This window comes from Scyliorhinus canicula, chromosome 21, assembly GCF_902713615.1.
Source record: "Scyliorhinus canicula chromosome 21, sScyCan1.1, whole genome shotgun sequence".
Classification (NCBI taxonomy): domain Eukaryota; kingdom Metazoa; phylum Chordata; class Chondrichthyes; order Carcharhiniformes; family Scyliorhinidae; genus Scyliorhinus; species Scyliorhinus canicula.
This window is the reverse complement of record NC_052166.1, coordinates 66,759,144-66,780,849: the sequence shown is the minus strand read 5'-3', so window position 1 is coordinate 66,780,849 and position 21,706 is coordinate 66,759,144. Positions and strand designations below refer to the sequence as shown.

Here is a 21,706-nt window from a genome sequence, read left to right as displayed (position 1 = left end):
GCAGTAAGCCCCGCTCCTATTGGTTACAATGCACGGCCCCGCTCCTATTGGTGGCCTGGCGCCAGCAAGCTCTACACCTATTGGGTCGCTGTGTCCTGCACCGCTTCTATTGGTCGCTATGCGCGGCTCCACTCTTATTGGTCGCGGTGTGCGCAGCATACCACGCTCCTATTGGTTGCTTTGAGCGACTCCGCTGCTATTGGTCGCTGGGCGTCAACAAGCGCCACTGCTATTGGTCGCTGTGTGAGGCCTGCTCCTATTGGTCGCTGTGTGAGGTCTGTTCCTATTGGTCGCTGTGTGAGGTCTGCTCCTGTCGGTCGCTGTGTGAGGCCTACTCCTTCAGGCTTTGGGAATGTTCAGTCATTATCCAGACTGCAATTGTTGGATTTTTGGAGACTCGGAATTAGGGGAGTTGGGACAGGAAACTGGAGTTCATTTAGAAGTTCAGCCCTCATATCCCATCGATATACTCGGTCTGGCGGTTACCAGGGACCCAGGTTCAATCCCAGCCTTGGGTCACTGTCTGTGTGGAGTCTGCACGTTCTCCCCATGTCTGCGTGGATTTCCTCCGGGCGCTCCGGTTTCCTCCCACAGTCCAAAAATGTGTAGGTTTGGTGGGGTTACAGGGATACAGCGGGGGAGTGGGTCTTGGTGGGGTGCTCTTTCAGAAGGGCAGTGCAGACTCGATGGACCGAATGGCCTCCTTCTGAACTCAATGCTGAAGACGGCGGCTGGGGTGCACATGGCCCGGTCCTAATACTTCTGCTTTCAAGTCTTGCAGGGTAACTACAGACCCCACACAAGCTGTGATTGACTAACTGGCAGATGCAGTTCAACTTGGCTAAATGTGAATTATACACTTTGGCGTGAAGAACAGAAAGGAAGAGTATTATTTAAATGGTGAGATATTAGGCAGTGAAAATGTACAAAAGGAACCTGGGTGTCCTTCTACACCTGTCAATGAAAGTGGAAAGGCTGGTGCAGTAAGCAATTAGGAAAGCAAATGACATGTTGGCTTTCATTGTAAGAGGATTTGAGTTCAGAAGTAGCTATGTCTTACTACAGCTGTACGGGGAATTGTTGAGACTACACCTGACGTGTGCAGTTTCAGTTTTGGTCTCCCTACCTAAGAAAGAATGTACTTGCTGTAGAGGGAATGCAACGGAGGTTCAGTAGGTTGGTACTGGGGTTGGCAGGACTGTCGTTTGAGGAGAGATTCATTTGACTGGGCCTGCCTTTACTGAAATTTAGAGCTCTGATTGAAATGTATAAAATTCTAACAGGGCTGAACACATAAGATGCAGGGAGGTGTTTTTCCTGGTTGGGGAATCTAGTATCAGGGGACGCAGTCTCAGGATACAGGATAGACCAGCGCTGGGACGAGAAAAAATACCTGTGGAATTGTCTACCACCACAGGCTGTGGTGGCTAAGTCGATGAATGTATTCAAGAAAGAGCAAGATAATTAGATTTTAATAGCATCATGGGGTATGAGGAGAAAGCGTGAATATGGCAATGAGATCGAAGATCAGCTATGATCACATTGAATCGTGGACCAGGCTCGAAGAGCCGAATGGCTTACTCCTCCTAGTTTCTATGAAACTCAGTACACACCTGGACTCTAATCCAGAACTCGTCTCGTCTGATGGTTCAGTTCTGGCTGATTTTTACTCCCATCATTGGAGAAGTGAATTGTTAGAACAATAGGAAACAATTATAAATATTTCTGTCTCCTTTTTGGTGCCGATTCTCTTCCAACATGATTTAAACTTTAAGAAGCGACGTGTTGCTTCAATATTTTCATGAATTTTTGCCAGACATGTTGAAAACAAAAAGGCAAAAAAATACATTGTAAATTTAAGTTTTAGACATTGCATGAACAATTTCGGACTGAAAATACATGAGTAATTGTTCTAAAATAGCAGATTAAGCTCTGAATAAAGCATATCCTGCCATGTCTTAGTGCACCTACATTTGGCTTTTATTGATTTCTAACAGATTTCCACCCCTGGATAATGGCTCATGTGCAAATTAGAGGAGCAAAACCGTCATGATCAAAACTTGAATTTAATATTAAAGTAAAATAAACAGAATAATGCTGGGGTTTACATGTCACAATTGATAATGTTCTTTATATGTTTACCACCAATCAATGTGTCCAGTAGCAAATAGATTAACGCAGCGACCAAAGGACAGGCCTCCTTCGCCAAGGTAGCTCTGCAACTTCTCATCTTTAAATAAAACTCCTCAAAAATGAAGTGCCATTGACCTGAAACATGACTGTTTCTCTCCACAGATGCTGCCAGACCTGTTAGAATTTCCCACCATTTTCTGCTTTTAACATGTTTGACTAAATCGGAGGCCAACTGGGACCCCAAACAGCCCATGCATTATTAAATGCACATTCTCAAAATAGTTTATTTTTTGTTTTCCCCACACAAAAATAAAGTTTTATTAAAAATATAATTTCTCCCTGCCCAGTGGAAACATTAAAGCTGGAATAATCTCTGAAATAAAGGCTTTAATCACACAAAAGTTCTGGTCAAATACAGCAACACAGCACAGTTCCAGCTTCCCCTCCTTTTCCTGCCCAGATCCAACCCACATTGGGTTAACCTCCAAGTGACTCAGAATGCTTGGGGATTACTGCCTCAAGGTTCAAACCCAGACAACTCAACACTGACTGAGTGACACAGACATTCCACAGGTTCCTGATCTGATGATATTTCATCTTCGTGATGAAGCAACAAATCTAATAAAGCGGAATTGTGGGGCCCGGCAAGACCCGCCTCCAGCTTTGGCCGCTCGCAACATTACAGGTGGTCAAATACCCCTGGGGAAAACGCAACTTTGAATAGAGATACATGCGCTCTTTAAAACGTCCCTCGCTGTTGGCCATCACCCGCTGACAGTTTGCAGAAACCTGCCAAAGCAGCACCTCCCCAACCTTCCGCTCGAAGAGGGGCAGCAGGTGGTCAGGAATACAGGCATTTCCAAGTCACACATCATCCCAATTTAGAAAACGATCATTGGTCCTTCACTGTCGCTGGGTAAAAATCCTGAACTTCTTTAAAAGCTCCATGGAATCACCTGCACCACATGGAGTCCACCACCACCTTGTGAAATGGCAACTAGGAACGAGAGCCAATGCCAGTCTCTTTTACCAGTGACACACGCACACCCCATTAATAATTTAAAAAACAATCTGAGCCATCTGATTTCCGGAAGCTACAGCAAGATTGATTCAAGTAACTTTTCGACCAATACGAAACTTAAAACCTGCCGATCATACCCCCTCCCAGTAATTGGACAGTGATTGCTCTTCACTTAAAAAGTTTTAATTTATTCAATAATTATGCAGATTAGGTAATGTAACTAATGAAACAATGGGGCTATTTGGTGCTTAAAAACATTCAAATGATCAAATAATTTGAATAAAGTGACTTGGGAATTAGGGAAAAAACTTTACTAACTATTTCAAGCAATTCCCCAAGCCCTAAACCTGGTCACTACCTGATGTGCTGTTATTTATCGCCGGCAGTTATGGCCGTTAGCTTGTTAGTCCTTTTCAGAATGTTACTGACAAAGAGCAGGCCGGAAGCCCGCTCAATGCTTTCGATCGGGACTAGGAAGCGTTCGAGGGGCGTTTTCTCCATTATCGGCTGATTGGGCATCACATATGACTGCAGTTCAATTTCACCGCTGTGCTTCTCCAGTATTACCACCTTGAAGATGTGCGTCGGGACTGCAACGTTATTCTCCCCGATGACCTGATATTTCACGTACATCTTCCCGTCTGGCTCCATCCTATTAAAAAAAACACAAACCAATTTTAAAAAAGGACTTTCATTCAAGCTGCACCTTTCATATCCTCAGGATACCCACTTCAGAAGAACATCAGGAGCAGGAAACCATTCGGCCCGTCGAGCCTGGTCCTGCCATTCACTATGAGCATGGCTGGTCTTCCACTCCCCATATCCCAAAGAGTCCAAACATCTGCCTATCTCAGCCTTGAGTATATTCAATTACGGAGTATTCATAACTTTCTGGCGTAGAGAATTCACTCTTTGAAGAAATTTCTTCTCATCTCAGTCCTAATTGATCAAACCCTTATCCTGGGACTGCGCTCCAGTGTTCTAGATTTTCCAGCCAGAGGAACCTATCAGTGTCTGCCCTGTCAAGCCCCATTCAGATCCGTGTATGTTTCAATCCGATCATTCACCATTCTTCTAAATTCCAGCAAGTGTGCAGGCCCCAATTTACTCAGCCTCTAATCAGAGTGTTGCAATCCCAGACCCCCAGTTGTATTATGACCCTGGATGAGATTCCCAAATTTGGTTCTGATCCGGGTTGGCTCTGTTAAAGTAGACAAAAATTGAAATCCCAGTTACTTACTAAGAGAATAAGGCCACAAGGTTCCACGGTATTAAACAAACAAAATAATTTTTACTGTACAAAAGCCAGCAAAGCAACCAATCAATACTATCTATCTCATATTCTAACATTCAGAATGAACAGGAGGTAAAATGAATTAACAGGCAAACGGGCGGGTGAAAAGAGGACCTGGAGGCAGTTACCATAACATAGAAGAGTGAGGGAGAGAGGAGCAACGGGGCCATTCAGAATGAGAGAGGAGCAACAGCGACATTAATAGTCACAGCGAGAGAACAGTGTAACCCTCATGAGTTGACTACTGCACTTTATGAATCCCAGGGGGAGAGGTCCTGTAGAAAGGATAAAGAAGGACAGCAGGAGTATTTGGGCTTTTTATGTCCTAGGCCGGCCGAACAGAACCTACTCTCCCATGTTTTTTATGTATGGAACGATCTGTCTGGACACATGACAATAAAACAAATCCAAATCCAAATGCAGATTCCGTCCACTAAGAGGCACAACGGACATGATCCTCATCATGTGGCAACTACAAGGGAAATGCACGGAATAGCACCGACCATTGTACATGACCTTCTTTGACTTCACAAATGCCTTTGACACTGTTAACCGTGCGGGATTGTGGAGCATCCTCCTCTGTTTCGGCTGTTCCGAAAAGGTTGTCACCATTATAGAATTTACAGTGCAGAAGGAGGCCGTTCAGCCCATCGAGTCTGCACCGGCTCTTGGAAAGAGCACCCTACCCAAGGTCAACAACTCCACCCTATCCCCATAACCCAGTAACCCCACCCAACACTAAGGGCATTTTGGACTCGAAGGGCAATTTATCATGGCCAATCCACCTAACCTGCACATCTTTGGACTGTGGGAGGAAACCGGAGCACCCGGAGGAAACCCACGCACACACGGGGAGGATGTGCAGACTCCGCACAGACAGTGACCCAAGCCGGAATCGAACATGGGACCCTGGAGCTGTGAAGCGATTGTGGTATCCACATTCTCCACCTGCTCCACAATGAGATGCTAGCCGTAACCCTGACCAATGGAACCACTGAAGACCCAGTTCACATTCGGACTGGGATCAAGCAAGGCTGTGTCACCGCACCAACGCTCCCCTCTAACTTCCTGGCTGCAAAGCTCCATCTCAGCCTCAGTAAGCTTCCCACTGCAGTGGAGTTAAACTACAGGGCAACCAAGAATCCGTCCGCTGCCTGCAGGCCAGATCCAAGGTCACCCCACCCTCTGTCTTTGAGCTACCGGTCAGCGTGGACCTCTTTCCTCTTTCCATACCTTGAGAGCCAACTGCCAACAAGGGCAAACAGCGACAATGAGGTTCAACACAGTCTTCAGTGTGGCAGGACAACCTACGGTCACTTCAAACACTTGAAGATCAAGACCTCGGACCCGGGAACAAACTCATAGTCTACAGAGCAGGAGTGATACCCGCCGTCCTAGATGGCCCAGAGCCATGGACTGTGAACAGCAGGCACCTCAAAACCCTGGAGAAGTACCACCAGCGTGCCCTCGCAGGATCCTGAAACTCGATTAGCAGGATCAGCACATCAATGTCAGTGTTCTCACCGAGGCCTACATCTCCGGAGCGAGGCATTGACTACGCTTAGAACATAGAACAGTCCCTTCGGCCCTCGATGTTGTGCCGAGCAATGATTACCCTACTTAAACCCACGTAACCTGTATACCCGTAACCCAACAATCCCCCCATTAACCTTACACTACGGGCAATTTATCATGGCCAATCCACCTAATCCGCACATCTTTGGACTGTGGGAGGAAACCGGAGCACCCGGAGGAAACCCACGCACACACGGGGAGGACGTGGAGACTCCACACAGACAGTGACCCAGCCGGGAATCAAACCTGGGACCCTGGAGCTGTGAAGCATTGATGCTAACCACCATGCTACCGTGAGGCCCCATCAGCTCCGCTCGGCGAGCCACTTTGTCTGCATTTCTGATACGAGATTCCAGGAACAAACACTCTATTTGGAGCTCCGACACGGCAAGTGAGCCCCAGGAGGGCAGAGGAAACACGTCAAGGACACCCTCAAAGCCTGCTTGGAAAAGTGCAACATCCCCACTGACACCTGGGAATCCCTGGCCCAAGACCTCCCAAAGTGGAGGGAAAAGTGTCCAGGAAGGAGCCGAACACCTGGAGTGTCATCGCCGAGAGCAAGCTGATCAGGAATGACATTGGGAATTTCCTGTTCTGTGCTGGACAGAGATATACCTTCGCCTCTGAGGTGTTTGAAGTTTTTTTAATTGCCTGTATTACCCTGGGTTTTAATAATGGATCCTCTTTTATCCTACGGAACCTGATGGATAGGCAGGGTCATACCTCGGCAGATAGAGGGGTCCAGTGCAGATATACACATTCTTGTTGGACTTAGTCAGGCTCCGACAATACTTCTCCAGGTTGTTCCAGACATTTTTATTTAAATTAGGGTTCTAGAGGGGAGAAGTGAAGATAAAACAGAGCAAGTATAAACAAATCCTAAAACAAACAAGGTTTCAACACACATTGGTTTATAGTATATAACATGAAGCCAACGTGTCCTTTTAAAATCACAGACGTAGAAAATTTCAGCACAGCAGGTCATTCAGGCTTCATGTTTGTGTCGGGCAATGAAGAGCTACACAGATTCCTGTTTAGCTCATTTGGCTGGACAGCTGGTTCATGATGCAGAGCAAGTTCAGCAGCACGGGTTCAATTCCTGGACGGGCTGAGGTTATTCAACCTTGCCCCTCGCCTGAGGTGTGGTGATCCTTGGGTTAAATCATAGAAATTACAGTGCAGTAGAAGGAAATTTGGCCCATTGAGTCAGCAGCGACCCTTGGGAAGAGCAGTTTACTTAAGCTCACGCCTCCATTGTAACCCCAGCTACCCTTTTGGACACCATGGGGTAATTTAGCCAATCCATCTAACCTGCGACATATCTGAACCGTGGTAGGAAACCCACGCAGACACGGGGGAGAACGTGTAAATTCCACACAGTCACCCAATCTAACCCGGGTCCCTGGCACCACGAGGGAGCAATGCTAACCACTATGCCGCCCATCGCCTTGGGGGGGGGGAGCAGCTGACTGGTGGTGAGTCCTTGTCTTCTTATGGGAGGCACGGCGGCATAGTGGTTAGCACTGCTGCCTCATAGCTCCGGGAATCCTGGTTCAATTCCCGGCTTGGGTCACTGTCTGTGCGGAGTCTGCACGTTCTCCCCGTGTCTGCGGGGATTTCCTCCGGGTGCCCCAGTATCGTCCCACGGACTAAAGATTGTACCTTAGGGGGCAGCACGCTGGTGCAGTGGGTTAGCCCTGCTGCCTCACGGCGTCGAGGTCCCAGATTCGATCCAGGCTCTGGGCCACTGTCCGTGTGGAGTTTGCACATCCTCCCAGTGTTTGCGTGGGTTTGCCCCCACAACCCAAAGATGTGCAGGGTAGGTGAACTGGCCACGTTAAAATGCCCCTTAATTGAAAAAAAAATGAATTGGGTACTCTAAATTTATTTTAAAAAAAGATTGTGTCTGAAGGTTAGCTGGGGTTACAGGGATGGGGCGAGGGTGAGGGCCGAGTCGGATGCTCTGTCGGAGGGGTTGGTGCAGACCCGATGGGCTGAACGGCCCCTGTTGTGGCAGGCCACTGACCCACCACCTTCCCAAGGGCAACGACCCTGCGGGGTGATGCCCGCCTCCTGCCGGGCGATGCCCGCCTCCTGCAGGGTGGCACCACAATGGTGTGAGCTCGGGGCTAGCAGCGGTGTGAGCTCGGGGCTAGCAGCGGTGTGAGCTCGGGGCTAGCAGCGGTGTGAGTTTGGGGCTAGCAGCGGTGTGAGCTCGGGGCTAGCAGCGGTGTGAGCTCGGGGCTAGCAGCGGTGTGAGCTCGGGGCTAGTAGCGGTGTGAGCTCGGGGCTAGTAGCGGTGTGAGTTTGGGGCTAGCAGCGGTGTGAGCTCGGGGCTAGCAGCGGTGTGAGTTGGGGCTAGCAGCGATGTGAGTTTGGGCTAGGGCTAGCAGCGGTGTGAGTTTGGGGCTAGCAGCGGTGTGAGTTTGGGGCTAGCAGCGGTGTGAGCTCGGTGCTAGCAGCGGTGTGAGTTTGGGCTAGCAGCGGTGTGAGCTCGGGGCTAGTAGCGGTGTGAGCTCAGGGCTAGCAGCGGTGTCAGTTTGGGCTAGCAGCGGTGTGAGCTCGGGGCTAGCAGCGGTGTGAGTTTGGGGCTAGCAGCGGTGTGAGCTCGGGGCTAGCAGCGGTGTCAGTTTGGGCTAGCAGCGGTGTGAGCTCGGGGCTAGCAGCGGTGTGAGTTTGGGGCTAGCAGCGGTGTGAGTTTGGGCTAGCAGCGGTGAGAGTTTGGGGCTAGTAGCGGTGTGAGTTTGGGGCTAGCAGCGGTGTGAGTTTGGGGCTAGCAGCGGTGTGAGTTTGGGGCTAGCAGCGGTGTGAGTTTGGGCTAGCAGCGGTGTGAGTTTGGGGCTAGCAGCGGTGTGAGCTCGGGGCTAGCAGCGGTGAGCTCGGGGCTAGCAGCGGTGTGAGTTGGGGCTAGCAGCGGTGTGAGCTCGGGGCTAGCAGCGGTGTGAGTTGGGGCTAGCAGCGGTGTGAGTTGGGGCTAGCAGCGGTGTGAGCTCGGGGCTAGCAGCGGTGAGAGCTCGGGGCTAGCAGCGGTGTGAGTTTGGGCTAGCAGCGGTGTGAGCTCGGGGCTAGCAGCGGTGTGAGTTTGGGCTAGCAGCGGTGTGAGTTTGGGGCTAGCAGCGGTGTGAGCTCGGGGCTAGCAGCGATGTGAGTTTGGGGCTAGCAGCGGTGTGAGCTCGGGGCTAGCAGCGGTGTGAGCTCGGGGCTAGCAGCGGTGTGAGTTGGGGCTAGCAGCGGTGTGAGTTTGGGCTAGCAGCGGTGTGAGCTCGGGGCTAGCAGCGGCGTGAGCTCGGGGCTAGCAGCGGTGTGAGCTCGGGGCTAGCAGCGGTGTGAGTTTGGGCTAGCAGCGGTGTGAGTTTGGGCTAGCAGTGGTGTGAGCTCGGGGCTAGCAGCGGTGTGAGTTTGGGCTAGCAGCGGTGTGAGTTTGGGGCTAGCAGCGGTGTGAGCTCGGGGCTAGCAGCGGTGTGAGCTCGGGGCTAGCAGCGGTGTGAGCTCGGGGCTAGCAGCGGTGTGAGTTGGGGCTAGCAGCGGTGTGAGTTGGGGCTAGCAGCGGTGTGAGCTCGGGGCTAGCAGCGGCGTGAGCTCGGGGCTAGCAGCGGTGTGAGCTCGGGGCTAGCAGCGGTGTGAGTTTGGGCTAGCAGCGGTGTGAGTTTGGGCTAGCAGTGGTGTGAGCTCGGGGCTAGCAGCGGTGTGAGTTTGGGCTAGCAGCGGTGTGAGTTTGGGGCTAGCAGCGGTGTGAGGTCGGGGCTAGCAGCGGTGTGAGCTCGGGGCTAGCAGCGGTGTGAGTTGGGGCTAGCAGCGGTGTGAGCTCGGGGCTAGCAGCGGTGTGAGTTTGGGCTAGCAGCGGTGTGAGTTGGGGCTAGCAGCGGTGTGAGTTTGGGGCTAGCAGCGGTGTGAGTTTGGGGCTAGCAGCGGTGTGAGCTCGGGGCTAGCAGCGGTGTGAGTTTGGGGCTAGCAGCGGTGTGAGTTTGGGGCTAGCAGCGGTGTGAGCTCGGGGCTAGCAGCGGTGTGAGCTCGGGGCTAGCAGCGGTGTGAGTTGGGGCTAGCAGCGGTGTGAGCTCGGGGCTAGCAGCGGTGTGAGTTGGGGCTAGCAGCGGTGTGAGTTGGGGCTAGCAGCGGTGTGAGCTCGGGGCTAGCAGCGGTGTGAGTTTGGGCTAGCAGCGGTGTGAGCTCGGGGCTAGCAGCGGTGTGAGTTGGGGCTAGCAGCGGTGTGAGTTGGGGCTAGCAGCGGTGAGAGTTTGGGGCTAGCAGCGGTGTGAGCTCGGGGCTAGCAGCGGTGTGAGTTTGGGCTAGCAGCGGTGTGAGCTCGGGGCTAGCAGCGGTGTGAGTTTGGGGCTAGCAGCGGTGTGAGGCTCGGGGCTAGCAGCGGTGTGAGTTTGGGCTAGCAGCGGTGTGAGTTTGGGGCTAGCAGCGGTGTGAGTTTGGGGCTAGCAGCGGTGTGAGCTCGGGGCTAGCAGCGGTGTGAGCTCGGGGCTAGCAGCGGTGTGAGTTTGGGCTAGCAGCGGTGTGAGTTTGGGCTAGCAGCGGTGTGAGTTTGGGCTAGCAGCGGTGTGAGTTTGGGCTAGCAGCGGTGTGAGTTTGGGGCTAGCAGCGGTGTGTTTGGGGCTAGCAGCGGTGTGAGTTTGGGGCTAGCAGCGGTGTGAGTTTGGGGCTAGCAGCGGTGTGAGTTTGGGGCTCGCAGCGGTGTGAGTTTGGGGCTAGCAGCGGTGTGAGTTTGGGGCTAGCAGCGGTGTGAGTTTGGGCTAGCAGCGGTGTGAGTTTGGGCTAGCAGTGGTGTGAGTTTGGGGCTAGCAGCGGTGTGAGCTCGGGGCTAGCAGCGGTGTGAGTTTGGGGCTAGCAGCGGTGTGAGCTCGGGGCTAGCAGCGGTGTGAGTTTGGGGCTAGCAGCGGTGTGAGTTTGGGGCTAGCAGCGGTGTGAGTTTGGGGCTAGCAGCGGTGTGAGCTCGGGGCTAGCAGCGGTGTGAGTTTGGGGCTAGCAGCGGTGTGAGTTTGGGGCTAGCAGTGGTGTGAGTTTGGGGCTAGTAGCGGTGTGAGCTCGGGGCTAGCAGCGGTGTGAGCTCGGGGCTAGCAGCGGTGTGAGTTTGGGGCTAGCAGCGGTGTGAGTTTGGGGCTAGCAGCGGTGTGAGTTTGGGGCTAGCAGCGGTGTGAGTTTGGGGCTAGCAGCGGTGTGAGCTCGGGGCTAGCAGCGGTGTGAGCTCGGGGCTAGCAGCGGTGTGAGTTGGGGCTAGCAGCGGTGTGAGCTCGGGGCTAGCAGCGGTGTGAGTTGGGGCTAGCAGCGGTGTGAGCTCGGGGCTAGCAGCGGTGTGAGTTGGGGCTAGCAGCGGTGTGAGTTGGGGCTAGCAGCGGTGTGAGCTCGGGGCTAGCAGCGGTGAGAGCTCGGGGCTAGCAGCGGTGTGAGTTTGGGCTAGCAGCGGTGTGAGCTCGGGGCTAGCAGCGGTGTGAGTTTGGGCTAGCAGCGGTGTGAGTTTGGGGCTAGCAGCGGTGTGAGCTCGGGGCTAGCAGCGATGTGAGTTTGGGGCTAGCAGCGGTGTGAGCTCGGGGCTAGCAGCGGTGTGAGCTCGGGGCTAGCAGCGGTGTGAGTTGGGGCTAGCAGCGGTGTGAGTTGGGGCTAGCAGCGGTGTGAGCTCGGGGCTAGCAGCGGCGTGAGCTCGGGGCTAGCAGCGGTGTGAGCTCGGGGCTAGCAGCGGTGTGAGTTTGGGCTAGCAGCGGTGTGAGTTTGGGCTAGCAGTGGTGTGAGCTCGGGGCTAGCAGCGGTGTGAGTTTGGGCTAGCAGCGGTGTGAGTTTGGGGCTAGCAGCGGTGTGAGCTCGGGGCTAGCAGCGGTGTGAGCTCGGGGCTAGCAGCGGTGTGAGCTCGGGGCTAGCAGCGGTGTGAGTTGGGGCTAGCAGCGGTGTGAGTTGGGGCTAGCAGCGGTGTGAGCTCGGGGCTAGCAGCGGCGTGAGCTCGGGGCTAGCAGCGGTGTGAGCTCGGGGCTAGCAGCGGTGTGAGTTTGGGCTAGCAGCGGTGTGAGTTGGGCTAGCAGTGGTGTGAGCTCGGGGCTAGCAGCGGTGTGAGTTTGGGCTAGCAGCGGTGTGAGTTTGGGGCTAGCAGCGGTGTGAGCTCGGGGCTAGCAGCGGTGTGAGCTCGGGGCTAGCAGCGGTGTGAGTTGGGGCTAGCAGCGGTGTGAGCTCGGGGCTAGCAGCGGTGTGAGTTGGGGCTAGCAGCGGTGTGAGTTGGGGCTAGCAGCGGTGTGAGCTCGGGGCTAGCAGCGGTGTGAGTTTGGGCTAGCAGCGGTGTGAGCTCGGGGCTAGCAGCGGTGTGAGTTGGGGCTAGCAGCGGTGTGAGTTGGGGCTAGCAGCGGTGAGAGTTTGGGGCTAGCAGCGGTGTGAGCTCGGGGCTAGCAGCGGTGTGAGTTTGGGCTAGCAGCGGTGTGAGCTCGGGGCTAGCAGCGGTGTGAGTTTGGGGCTAGCAGCGGTGTGAGCTCGGGGCTAGCAGCGGTGTGAGTTTGGGCTAGCAGCGGTGTGAGTTTGGGGCTAGCAGCGGTGTGAGTTTGGGGCTAGCAGCGGTGTGAGCTCGGGGCTAGCAGCGGTGTGAGCTCGGGGCTAGCAGCGGTGTGAGTTTGGGCTAGCAGCGGTGTGAGTTTGGGCTAGCAGCGGTGTGAGTTTGGGCTAGCAGCGGTGTGAGTTTGGGCTAGCAGCGGTGTGAGTTTGGGGCTAGCAGCGGTGTGTTTGGGGCTAGCAGCGGTGTGAGTTTGGGGCTAGCAGCGGTGTGAGTTTGGGGCTAGCAGCGGTGTGAGTTTGGGGCTCGCAGCGGTGTGAGTTTGGGGCTAGCAGCGGTGTGAGCTCGGGGCTAGCAGCGGTGTGAGTTTGGGGCTAGCAGCGGTGTGAGTTTGGGGCTAGCAGTGGTGTGAGTTTGGGGCTAGTAGCGGTGTGAGCTCGGGGCTAGCAGCGGTGTGAGCTCGGGGCTAGCAGCGGTGTGAGTTTGGGGCTAGCAGCGGTGTGAGTTTGGGGCTAGCAGCGGTGTGAGTTTGGGGCTAGCAGCGGTGTGAGTTTGGGGCTAGCAGCGGTGTGAGCTCGGGGCTAGCAGCGGTGTGAGCTCGGGGCTAGCAGCGGTGTGAGTTGGGGCTAGCAGCGGTGTGAGCTCGGGGCTAGCAGCGGTGTGAGATGGGGCTAGCAGCGGTGTGAGTTGGGGCTAGCAGCGGTGAGAGTTTGGGGCTAGCAGCGGTGTGAGCTCGGGGCTAGCAGCGGTGTGAGTTTGGGCTAGCAGCGGTGTGAGCTCGGGGCTAGCAGCGGTGTGAGTTTGGGCTAGCAGCGGTGTGAGTTGGGGCTAGCAGCGGTGTGAGCTCGGGGCTAGCAGCGGTGTGAGTTTGGGCTAGCAGCGGTGTGAGTTTGGGCTAGCAGCGGTGTGAGTTTGGGCTAGCAGCGGTGTGAGTTTGGGCTAGCAGCGGTGTGAGTTTGGGGCTAGCAGCGGTGTGAGTTTGGGGCTAGCAGCGGTGTGAGCTCGGGGCTAGCAGCGGTGTGAGTTTGGGGCTAGCAGCGGTGTGAGTTGGGGCTAGCAGCGGTGTGAGTTTGGGGCTAGCAGCGGTGTGTTTGGGGCTAGCAGCGGTGTGAGTTTGGGGCTAGCAGCGGTGTGAGTTTGGGGCTAGCAGCGGTGTGTTTGGGGCTAGCAGCGGTGTGAGTTTGGGGCTAGCAGCGGTGTGAGTTTGGGGCTAGCAGCGGTGTGAGTTTGGGGCTAGCAGCGGTGTGAGTTTGGGGCTCGCAGCGGTGTGAGTTTGGGGCTAGCAGCGGTGTGAGCTCGGGGCTAGCAGCGGTGTGAGTTTGGGGCTAGCAGCGGTGTGAGTTTGGGGCTAGCAGCGGTGTGAGCTTGGGGCTAGCAGCGGTGTGAGTTTGGGGCTAGCAGCGGTGTGAGTTTGGGGCTAGCAGCGGTGTGAGTTTGGGGCTAGCAGCGGTGTGAGCTCGGGGCTAGCAGCGGTGTGAGCTCGGGGCTAGCAGCGGTGTGAGTTGGGGCTAGCAGCGGTGTGAGCTCGGGGCTAGCAGCGGTGTGAGTTGGGGCTAGCAGCGGTGTGAGTTGGGGCTAGCAGCGGTGTGAGTTGGGGCTAGCAGCGGTGAGAGTTTGGGGCTAGCAGCGGTGTGAGCTCGGGGCTAGCAGCGGTGTGAGTTTGGGCTAGCAGCGGTGTGAGCTCGGGGCTAGCAGCGGTGTGAGTTTGGGCTAGCAGCGGTGTGAGTTTGGGCTAGCAGCGGTGTGAGTTTGGGGCTAGCAGCGGTGTGAGTTTGGGGCTAGCAGCGGTGTGAGCTCGGGGCTAGCAGCGGTGTGAGCTCGGGGCTAGCAGCGGTGTGAGTTTGGGCTAGCAGCGGTGTGAGTTTGGGCTAGCAGCGGTGTGAGTTTGGGCTAGCAGCGGTGTGAGTTTGGGCTAGCAGCGGTGTGAGTTTGGGGCTAGCAGCGGTGTGAGTTTGGGGCTAGCAGCGGTGTGAGCTCGGGGCTAGCAGCGGTGTGAGTTTGGGGCTAGCAGCGGTGTGAGTTGGGCCTAGCAGCGGTGTGAGTTTGGGGCTAGCAGCGGTGTGTTTGGGGCTAGCAGCGGTGTGAGTTTGGGGCTAGCAGCGGTGTGAGTTTGGGGCTAGCAGCGGTGTGTTTGGGGCTAGCAGCGGTGTGAGTTTGGGGCTAGCAGCGGTGTGAGTTTGGGGCTAGCAGCGGTGTGAGTTTGGGGCTAGCAGCGGTGTGAGCTCGGGGCTAGCAGCGGTGTGAGCTCGGGGCTAGCAGCGGTGTGAGCTCGGGGCTAGCAGCGGTGTGAGCTCGGGGCTAGCAGCGGTGTGAGTTTGGGGCTAGCAGCGGTGTGAGTTTGGGGCTAGCAGCGGTGTGAGTTTGGGGCTAGCAGCGGTGTGAGCTCGGGGCTAGCAGCGGTGTGAGTTTGGGGCTAGCAGCGGTGTGAGTTTGGGGCTAGCAGCGGTGTGAGTTTGGGGCTAGCAGCGGTGTGAGTTGGGGCTCGCAGCGGTGTGAGCTCGGGGCTAGCAGCGGTGTGAGTTGGGGCTAGCAGCGGTGTGAGCCCGGGGCTAGCAGCAGTGTGAGCTCGGGGCTAGCAGCGGTGAGAGTTGGGGCTAGCAGCGGTGTGAGTTGGGGCTAGCAGCGGTGTGAGTTGGGGCTAGCAGCGGTGTGAGTTGGGGCTAGCAGCGGTGTGAGTTGGGGCTAGCAGCGGTGTGAGCTCGGGGCTAGCAGCGGTGTGAGTTTGGGCTAGCAGCGGTGTGAGTTTGGGGCTAGCAGCGGTGTGAGTTTGGGGCTAGCAGCGGTGTGAGTTTGGGCTAGCAGCGGTGTGAGTTTGGGGCTAGCAGCGGTGTGAGTTTGGGGCTAGCAGCGGTGTGTTTGGGGCTAGCAGCGGTGTGAGTTGGGGCTAGCAGCGGTGTGAGTTTGGGCTAGCAGCGGTGTGAGTTTGGGGCTAGCAGCGGTGTGAGCTCGGGGCTAGCAGCGGTGTGAGCTCGGGGCTAGCAGCGGTGTGAGTTTGGGCTAGGGCTAGCAGCGGTGTGAGTTGGGGCTAGCAGCGGTGTGAGTTGGGGCTAGCAGCGGTGTGAGTTTGGGCTAGGGCTAGCAGCGGTGTGAGTTGGGGCTAGCAGCGGTGAGAGTTTGGGGCTAGCAGCGGTGTGAGCTCGGGGCTAGCAGCGGTGTGAGTTTGGGCTAGCAGCGGTGTGAGTTTGGGCTAGCAGCGGTGTGAGTTTGGGGCTAGCAGCGGTGTGAGCTCGGGGCTAGCAGCGGTGTGAGCTCGGGGCTAGCAGCGGTGTGAGTTGGGGCTAGCAGCGGTGTGAGCTCGGGGCTAGCAGCGGTGTGAGTTTGGGCTAGCAGCGGTGTGAGTTTGGGCTAGCAGCGGTGTGAGTTTGGGGCTAGCAGCGGTGTGAGTTGGGGCTAGCAGCGGTGTGAGCTCGGGGCTAGCAGCAGTGTGAGCTCGGGGCTAGCAGCGGTGAGAGTTGGGGCTAGCAGCGGTGTGAGTTGGGGCTAGCAGCGGTGTGAGTTGGGGCTAGCAGCGGTGTGAGTTGGGGCTAGCAGCGGTGTGAGTTGGGGCTAGCAGCGGTGTGAGCTCGGGGCTAGCAGCGGTGTGAGTTTGGGCTAGCAGCGGTGTGAGTTTGGGGCTAGCAGCGGTGTGAGTTTGGGGCTAGCAGCGGTGTGAGTTTGGGCTAGCAGCGGTGTGAGTTTGGGGCTAGCAGCGGTGTGAGCTCGGGGCTAGCAGCGGTGTGAGTTTGGGGCTAGCAGCGGTGTGAGTTGGGGCTAGGGCTAGCAGCGGTGTGAGTTGGGGCTAGCAGCGGTGTGAGCTCGGGGCTAGCAGCGGTGTGAGTTGGGGCTAGCAGCGGTGTGAGTTGGGGCTAGCAGCGGTGTGAGTTTGGGGCTAGCAGCGGTGTGAGTTTGGGGCTAGCAGCGGTGTGTTTGGGGCTAGCAGCGGTGTGAGTTGGGGCTAGCAGCGGTGTGAGTTTGGGCTAGCAGCGGTGTGAGCTCGGGGCTAGCAGCGGTGTGAGTTTGGGCTAGGGCTAGCAGCGGTGTGAGTTGGGGCTAGCAGCGGTGTGAGTTGGGGCTAGCAGCGGTGAGAGTTTGGGGCTAGCAGCGGTGTGAGCTCGGGGCTAGCAGCGGTGTGAGTTTGGGCTAGCAGCGGTGTGAGTTTGGGCTAGCAGCGGTGTGAGCTCGGGGCTAGCAGCGGTGTGAGTTGGGGCTAGCAGCGGTGTGAGCTCGGGGCTAGCAGCGGTGTGAGTTGGGGCTAGCAGCGGTGTGAGTTTGGGCTAGCAGCGGTGTGAGTTTGGGCTAGCAGCGGTGTGAGCTCGGGGCTAGCAGCGGTGTGAGCTCGGGGCTAGCAGCGGTGTGAGTTTGGGGCTAGCAGCGGTGTGAGCTCGGGGCTAGCAGCGGTGTGAGTTTGGGGCTAGCAGCGGTGTGAGTTTGGGGCTAGCAGCGGTGTGAGTTGGGGCTAGCAGCGGTGTGAGTTGGGGCTAGCAGCGGTGTGAGTTTGGGGCTAGCAGCGGTGTGAGTTTGGGGCTAGCAGCGGTGTGAGTTTGGGGCTAGCAGCGGTGTGTTTGGGGCTAGCAGCGGTGTGAGTTTGGGGCTAGCAGCGGTGTGAGTTTGGGGCTAGCAGAGGTGTGTTTGGGGCTAGCAGTGGTGTGAGTTTGGGGCTAGCAGCGGTGTGAGTTTGGGGCTAGCAGCGGTGTGAGTTTGGGGCTAGCAGCGGTGTGAGTTTGGGGCTAGCAGCGGTGTGTTTGGGGCTAGCAGCGGTGTGAGCTCGGGGCTAGCAGCGGTGTGAGTTTGGGGCTAGCAGCGGTGTGAGCTCGGGGCTAGCAGCGGTGTGAGCTCGGGGCTAGCAGCGGTGTGAGCTCGGGGCTAGCAGCGGTGTGAGTTGGGGCTAGCAGCGGTGTGAGTTTGGGGCTAGCAGCGGTGTGAGTTGGGGCTAGCAGCGGTGTGAGTTTGGGGCTAGTAGCGGTGTGAGTTTGGGGCTAGCAGCGGTGTGAGTTTGGGCTAGCAGCGGTGTGAGCTCGGGGCTAGCAGCGGTGTGAGCTCGGGGCTAGCAGCGGTGTGAGCTCGGGGCTAGCAGCGGTGTGAGCTCGGGGCTAGCAGCGGTGTGAGCTCGGGGCTAGCAGCGGTGTGAGTTTGGGGCTAGCAGCGGTGTGAGCTCGGGGCTAGCAGCGGTGTGAGTTTGGGGCTAGCAGCGGTGTGAGTTTGGGGCTAGCAGCGGTGTGAGTTGGGGCTAGCAGCGGTGTGAGTTGGGGCTAGCAGCGGTGTGAGTTTGGGGCTAGCAGCGGTGTGAGTTTGGGGCTAGCAGCGGTGTGAGTTTGGGGCTAGCAGCGGTGTGAGTTTGGGGCTAGCAGCGGTGTGAGCTCGGGGCTAGCAGCGGTGTGAGTTGGGGCTAGCAGCGGTGTGAGCTCGGGGCTAGCAGCGGTGTGAGTTTGGGCTAGGGCTAGCAGCGGTGTGAGTTTGGGGCTAGCAGCGGTGTGAGTTTGGGGCTAGCAGCGGTGTGAGTTTGGGCTAGCAGCGGTGTGAGTTGGGGCTAGCAGCGGTGTGAGCTCGGGGCTAGCAGCGGTGTGAGTTTGGGGCTAGCAGCGGTGTGAGTTTGGGGCTAGCAGCGGTGTGAGCTCGGGGCTAGCAGCGGTGTGAGTTTGGGCTAGCAGCGGTGTGAGTTTGGGCTAGCAGCGGTGTGAGTTTGGGGCTAGCAGCGGTGTGAGTTTGGGGCTAGCAGCGGTGTAAGCTCGGGGCTAGCAGCGGTGTGAGTTTGGGGCTAGCAGCGGTGTGAGCTCGGGGCTAGCAGCGGTGTGAGTTTGGGGCTAGCAGCGGTGTGAGCTCGGGGCTAGCAGCGGTGTGAGTTTGGGGCTAGCAGCGGTGTGAGTTTGGGGCTAGCAGCGGTGTGAGCTCGGGGCTAGCAGCGGTGTGAGTTTGGGGCTAGCAGCGGTGTGAGCTTGGGGCTAGCAGCGGTGTGAGCTCGGGGCTAGCAGCGGTGTGAGCTTGGGGCTAGCAGCGGTGTGAGTTGGGGCTAGCAGCGGTGTGAGCTCGGGGCTAGCAGCGGTGTGAGTTTGGGCTAGCAGCGGTGTGAGCTCGGGGCTAGCAGCGGTGTGAGCTTGGGGCTAGCAGCGGTGTGAGCTCGGGGCTAGCAGCGGTGTGAGTTTGGGCTAGCAGCGGTGTGAGCTCGGGGCTAGCAGCGGTGTGAGCTTGGGGCTAGCAGCGGTGAGAGTTGGGGCTAGCAGCGGTGTGAGCTCGGGGCTAGCAGCGGTGTGAGTTTGGGCTAGCAGCGGTGTGAGTTTGGGCTAGCAGCGGTGTGAGTTGGGGCTAGCAGCGGTGTGAGCTCGGGGCTAGCAGCGGTGTGAGCTCGGGGCTAGCAGCGGTGTGAGTTTGGGGCTAGCAGCGGTGTGAGTTTGGGCTAGCAGCGGTGTGAGCTCGGGGCTAGCAGCGGTGTGAGTTTGGGGCTAGCAGCGGTGTGAGCTCGGGGCTAGCAGCGGTGTGAGTTGGGGCTAGCAGCGGTGTGAGTTGGGGCTAGCAGCGGTGTGAGCTCGGGGCTAGCAGCGGTGTGAGTTTGGGGCTAGCAGCGGTGTGAGCTCGGGGCTAGCAGCGGTGTGAGTTTGGGGCTAGCAGCGGTGTGAGCTCGGGGCTAGCAGCGGTGTGAGCTCGGGGCTAGCAGCGGTGTGAGCTCGGGGCTAGCAGCGGTGTGAGCTCGGGGCTAGCAGCGGTGTGGGTTGGGGCTAGCAGCGGTGTGAGCTCGGGGCTAGCAGCGGTGTGAGTTTGGGGCTAGCAGCGGTGCAATGGGCCGAGCGGCCTGGTTTTTACCTGGGGCACCACATTGCTGAGGTAGAAGGTGTCGTCCAGGCTCCTCTGGCTGTGGCTGTGGTTGGCAGCGGCGGCCAGGTGGCCCCGGTCTAGGCCGCTGCCTCGGAAGTCGCTGTTGCGGGCCCGGTGGTACTGGTGCAGGGACTCGTCCTCCCGGAAGCGGCAGAGGGCCCGCTCCGAGCGCCCCAGGCCCAGGCGCCCGGCCTCCAGCTGCTCCAGCACCCAGGCCGCGTTCCGCGTCCGCGGCTCGTACGCCAGCAGGTAGGAGTCCCGGCTGCGGAGCTGCGGCCCGGCCGGGAGGCCGAACCGCATCAGGGCGGCGGGCGGCACCGAAGCCGGGGCCTGGGGCGGCACCGAGGCCGGGGCCTGGGGCGGCACCGAGGCCGGGGCCTGGGGCGGCACCAGGCTGGCCGCAGCCACAGCCGGCACCTCCCGGCGCCAAGCCAGCCCCAGGCCCACTCCCGCCGCCAGCGAGAAACCCGCCAGCAGCCAGCGCGATTCCAGCAGCCGCCGCATGTCCAGGGCGGGAAAGTCACGCCTCAACCCCTCCTCAAAACGGCAAAGCCTCCTCCAAAAATCAGCTGCCCTTTCGGCCCATCCTGCCTGTGCTATCCCCCCACTCAGCCCTCTGTATAATGAGCCTCTACCTCTACCTCACCTTCATTCTGCTATTGATACCTACTCTGGCTCAGAGCGGCATCCCGCCCCTCACCACTGCCATTTATCGTATGTCCAGCCTTTACAGTTGAACGTTAAGTGTTTGTTGATTATGTGCACAACAAGGTGTGTACGTACTGGGTATAGCCCAAGCTTAGTGCCGATTCGATGGGCCAAATGGCCTCCTTCTGCACTGCAGAGATTCTACAAAGCCTATCAGCGAACTCCATGCTTGCTTCTACACAGGTCTCTGTCCAGTCCACAACTGACTCGAGTCTCAGGTCATATATCTCTTTGCATCGCACCGTGGACTGGATTTAGATTTGGGTTTATTGTCACGTGTACCAAGGTACAGTGAAAAGTATTGTTCTGCGTACAGTCCAGATTGTTCCATACATGAAAAACATACGACATACGATCAATACACAATGTAAATACACAGGCATCAGCTGAAGCATAGGGAGCGTAGTACTACTCAGTAGAGAAGATGCGTGGAGGGATTGTTTCACAGCGCCAGGGACCCGGGTTCGATTCCCGGCTTGGGTCACTGTCTGCGTTGGTTTCCTCCGGGTGCTCCGGTTTCCTCCCAAAAGATGTGCTGTTAGAGGAATTGAACATTCTGAATTCTCCCTCAGTGCACCCAAACAGGCGCCGTAGTGTGGCCACTACGAGATTTTCAGAGTAACTGCATTGCAGTGAAGCCTACTTGTGACACTAATAAAGATTATTATCAGTTCAGTCCATAAGATGGTCATTCACGAGTCTGGTGACAGCAGGGAAGGAGCTGTTTTTGAATCTGTTAGTATGTGTTCTCAGACTTTTAGATCTCTTGCCCGATGGAAGAGAGAATAACCCAGGTGGGAGGGGTCTTTGATTATGCTGCCCACTTTCCCAAGGTAGCGGGAGGCGTAGACGGAGTCAGTGGATGGTGTTGTTGAAAACTCATCACTATTCTTAGAATTCCCCCTGTACCAAAAAGGGCCGACATTCTAAATGGTGAACAGGGATTCTCACTCCCTGACTCCGATGCAGGCTTCAGTGGGTGTTATTCAGGTCAAACTATATTTTCAAGGTATCCCCCGGTATAACCCATACCTTCACCGAAGATTTCATCTACTTACCACTTAGTAGCATTGATCCTGGATCCCACATTGCTAAGTAAAGTAGATTTAGGAATAAACCACTGTTTCAGGTTAAATTAAGCTATTTTATTATATTTTTTCTTTTAAAAGCTGCAATCACTTTCTTTATAGAAAGGTAAAACGATCTTGCTTCTGGATCCTTCTGGTTGGTTGAAGGGACCTTCAGGCCCACCTTGACAATCAATCTTTTAAAAATCTGTTCTTCTTTAGATGTATTCGCTGGTTAGCTCGGTTGCTATGTCTTCTCGATCCCATGTACTGAGCTATGAGAGCTGGCTCTGTTGGCTATCTCTGAGCTGACTCTGGCTCCTCTTTAAATTCTAGTCTTCCTTAGATGTATTAGCTGTTTTAGCTCAGCTGCTATGTCGTATTTTCCCATGACCGAGCTGGCTGTAAGCCGACTTTGCTTGTTTCTCTTGTTCCTTCTCTCCGAGTTCTGGTTCTGCTAGTTCCTGCTCTGGTCTCTGGGTTTATATTCTCTTTCTAACAGTTATTAAGTTTTTATGACCTTATTGATCGGTAACTATTATTTCATTTTGATTGTAAAAAGTATATTTGATCTAAACATTCTAATACAACTAAGTATTCATTTTGACATGACCTCACCTCTCAGGTCTCTGATTACATTGTTTCCTTTG

At 56.4% G+C, this 21,706-nt stretch overlaps 1 protein-coding gene across 1 annotated transcript; it reads right to left on the bottom strand.

Moving 5' to 3' along the window:
• Nucleotides 1-2,047: 2,047 nt before the first annotated feature.
• Nucleotides 2,048-19,880, bottom strand: endog (endonuclease G). The gene is made up of 3 exons (XM_038781790.1): nt 19,270-19,880; nt 6,747-6,856; nt 2,048-3,806 (listed from the first exon to the last, which is right to left on the bottom strand). Exons 1-3 carry the CDS (start codon nt 19,783-19,785, stop codon nt 3,524-3,526), a joined length of 909 nt encoding a protein of 302 aa, XP_038637718.1. The 5' UTR covers nt 19,786-19,880; the 3' UTR covers nt 2,048-3,523.
• Between the last annotated feature and the right edge of the window lie 1,826 nt (nt 19,881-21,706).